This window comes from Manduca sexta, unplaced genomic scaffold (assembly GCF_014839805.1).
Source record: "Manduca sexta isolate Smith_Timp_Sample1 unplaced genomic scaffold, JHU_Msex_v1.0 HiC_scaffold_1981, whole genome shotgun sequence".
NCBI classification, from domain to species: domain Eukaryota; kingdom Metazoa; phylum Arthropoda; class Insecta; order Lepidoptera; family Sphingidae; genus Manduca; species Manduca sexta.
The window spans coordinates 14-3,160 of NW_023592900.1; the positions used below are offsets into that span (position 1 = coordinate 14).

General features: G+C 37.4%; 1 protein-coding gene across 1 annotated transcript; it reads left to right on the forward strand.

Annotated features, from left to right (window-relative positions):
* Window positions 1-206: 206 nt before the first annotated feature.
* On the forward strand, window positions 207-2,760 carry LOC119191838 (TOG array regulator of axonemal microtubules protein 2-like; the record flags this gene model as incomplete). The annotated part of the gene is made up of 6 exons (XM_037445708.1): window positions 207-227; window positions 569-665; window positions 1,099-1,197; window positions 1,617-1,765; window positions 2,178-2,348; window positions 2,574-2,760. Coding segments are annotated over 6 exons (724 nt in total), but the record flags the coding sequence as incomplete, so codon positions are not given.
* Window positions 2,761-3,147: the final 387 nt, after the last annotated feature.

Below are 3,147 nucleotides of genomic sequence, written 5' to 3' on the forward strand. Positions count from 1 at the left end.
CAGAACCGTGACCTTCATTTAGACAACGAACGCCATTCTTCACCAGTCGCTATATAAAAATATTAACCGTTAATTCCTAATGGATCTTGATTTTACCAGTACTCCTCGAAGTCGCAGCATGTCACCGATCTCCATTTGTCATGAAGGCAGCAGGATTAGCGACGTGGCGGAAAAAGGCTGCGAAGCTCTGTGCGCGGAACTGTCAGGAGATTACGGTCAACGTCTTGGTAAAACGTTTTGTTACGAATACCATGATGGCGTAGTATTACGTAGGCGGTATATCTGCCGTGCTGAGGTCTTAGGTTCGATTTTTGGGTCGGGTAGTCTAGAATTGTGACCGATCAATGATAAAGGCACACTGCCTATTCGGAATAATATAGCTGGCCAAATGTGGGATGTTGTATGCGTGCTATTTGCTTAACCGTGTAATCTTGAAATAGGAAAAAGAGTTATCCTATGTATGATGTACGTTGCGAGTGAAATACAAGTAGTACTTATCATCTATTTATGAAAGGATTTAAGTATATGATGCTTATAGAAATGTTATTCAATCAACATTTTATTTTAGGACTCAAATCGCAGATACATTAGAAGATGTTCCGAGATCATTGGATAAGTTTTGGGGCATTATAAGCGAACAGAGGATTGCGGATTTGATTAGATTGGTATTTATTTATGATATTACATTTTCTATACTATAAAGCTATCATTTTTAAGATAGAAAAAATGAAATTTCTGGCTAATTTTGCAAATCTTAATATCTATAAGTATATTGCATAGATATTAAGTAATTGCTTAATGCTTAGTAATTAACAAAAGTATTATATAGGATTTTTTATTAATACTATTACTACTTAATAGCAGTTACAAATAAATATGCGTATAAGGAACTAAAGATTTGCTCATAATATCTTACGGCAAAGACATTATCAATTAATATAATGGATACCTCAATATGAATCCATTTATTTTTTTGTTTATTAGTTCCAAGACACACTAACCTTTTCTTTTACTTTAAAGACATTGAGATAAATTCGCTTTCTGTTCTGAATATAGTATCTATTCTACTATATTGCTATAAATCTAAACTCTGTCTAGGTGAGTGCTCACGTGGAGTCTCCTAGGACACAAGTGTCCCGAAGCGCTTGTCATACGCTGGCGTCCATTTTGAAAAACACTAACTATACGAAAAAACCGGTATCTACCTATTTTGTATCAATCGTCTATAATAGATCCTGTCTCATGGAATGCCACCTAAATTTTTTAATAAACAAATTCACAAAAATACTAGCAAGCCCACCCAGAATCAAATAAATAAATACCGAATGGTACTGCATTGCACTTAGCATTAAGAGACATGATCTTAAGCCTTAATACGGAATTTCACTGTTGATAATGTCCAAATCTACAATGCTCGTTACCCCTTAACAATAGACATAATCACCCAATGAAAACAAAACACTATAGTTTTACTATATTCGCTAACTCGCACTAAGGCAACGTGGTGGACCATGTCTTAAACCCCTCAGCATTAGAAAAGCCCTGCCCAGACACATATAATACAGGATTGATATTATTAATCCTAAAATCATTTCTAATTTTGATTTAACAAATAGGATTTCCACGAAGCGGTGACGATCCTCCTGACCAAGACCGGTAGCTACAGTAGGCCGGTGCGCCGTGCTGCCAACGTCGCTCTGGACGACATCGTGTCAGGCGTGGAGTTCAGTCATGCCATCACAGCACTCTGCATACATGGAGCTAGGTACTACAAATTTCTGAGGACCATCCTGACTCACTTATTTTGTGTCAGGATAGATTGCAAGAGCATCGTTGCCATTATTTACGGGCGTAACTTCTGTAAGTGATTTAAGTTTATGCTTTTCAAAGCGCACTTTAAAGCTGATTTTCATGGAGTTTGTAATAGTTGATACTTGTAGCTATACTTTGAACCTGACTTTAAAACACTTTTTTGTATTTAGAGCTCTTCCTCGCGTTCCTGTTTTTTGTAACCGATGTCAATACTATAAACTACGTATCGATTAAATTACTGTTCCTACGTACCCCATCACATATGAATACCATGAAAACAGGGTTGGATAGAGCTTGACCTGACATCTCCTTCAAAATACTTCATATGATCCTAGTCATTAATCAATTCACTGTCTCTTAAAAAGCCATAAGAGTCCTCTAGTCCGGTGCGCATCAGCCCGACTGCTGGTAGTGTCTTGTGCACTCGCTGGCGGTGGGAGGGAACTGCTGAGGGCTCGGCCTCCCACCGCTGCCGCTAGGAGGTATGCGCTGCGCTCTCTAGCCGCGCTACTCGAAGACAAGAACACTGACACCAGGTAACGACTGATTTCTATTAATCCCAAAAAATACTCGCGATTAAAAAAATGACCAATGGAATAAAATTTATTTGACATAACTACAGATCATTTATTTTGATTCAATTAATCTACAGATCGATACAATGTGCACTTAAGATCGTTTATTAACTTGCCGTGAGCCGTGACAGACACCGCATCGAAGTGTCGGAAGTCATTTTAGTAGAAATACTTTTCCCTCATCAGGAAATACGCCGAGCGACTTTACACGATGTTGCGACCGCTCGGTAACTTCGAGGCTTACTATCTCACTGATGTGGACGTGGAGCAAGCCTCGAGGCAGATGAAGAAATATGACCAGCTGTTGCTCAACGAACCGCCCAAAGAAGGTGACGGTAAACCGAAGATTGCGCGCTACATTTTATCGGCCTAGCATGACAATTTTGGCATCAAGATTTTGATAACTTGTGATTTGTTTTTTTTTATTCTTTAACTAATGTTAAATCCTATAGGCCCAGGAAATTATTGATAAATTGTATTCAAAGTGTGAACCATGCCTTATACCAATATGGTATACTACCCCTTATATAACCTGGGCCAATATATATATCTATAACTTAATAGTAAATACGCTTTAAATATAAATAGATAGACGATATAGTATTAACATTATGATATATTTTCTATGGTTTTGTAACTGCCAAAATGGTCATACTAAGCAAGTAAGCTAAGAATTTACGAATCTTTAGTGCCTTTCTGACATCTGAAAAAACTTTTAGAACAAGAAAACATCTACAATAAAACATAAGTTCATTATTAA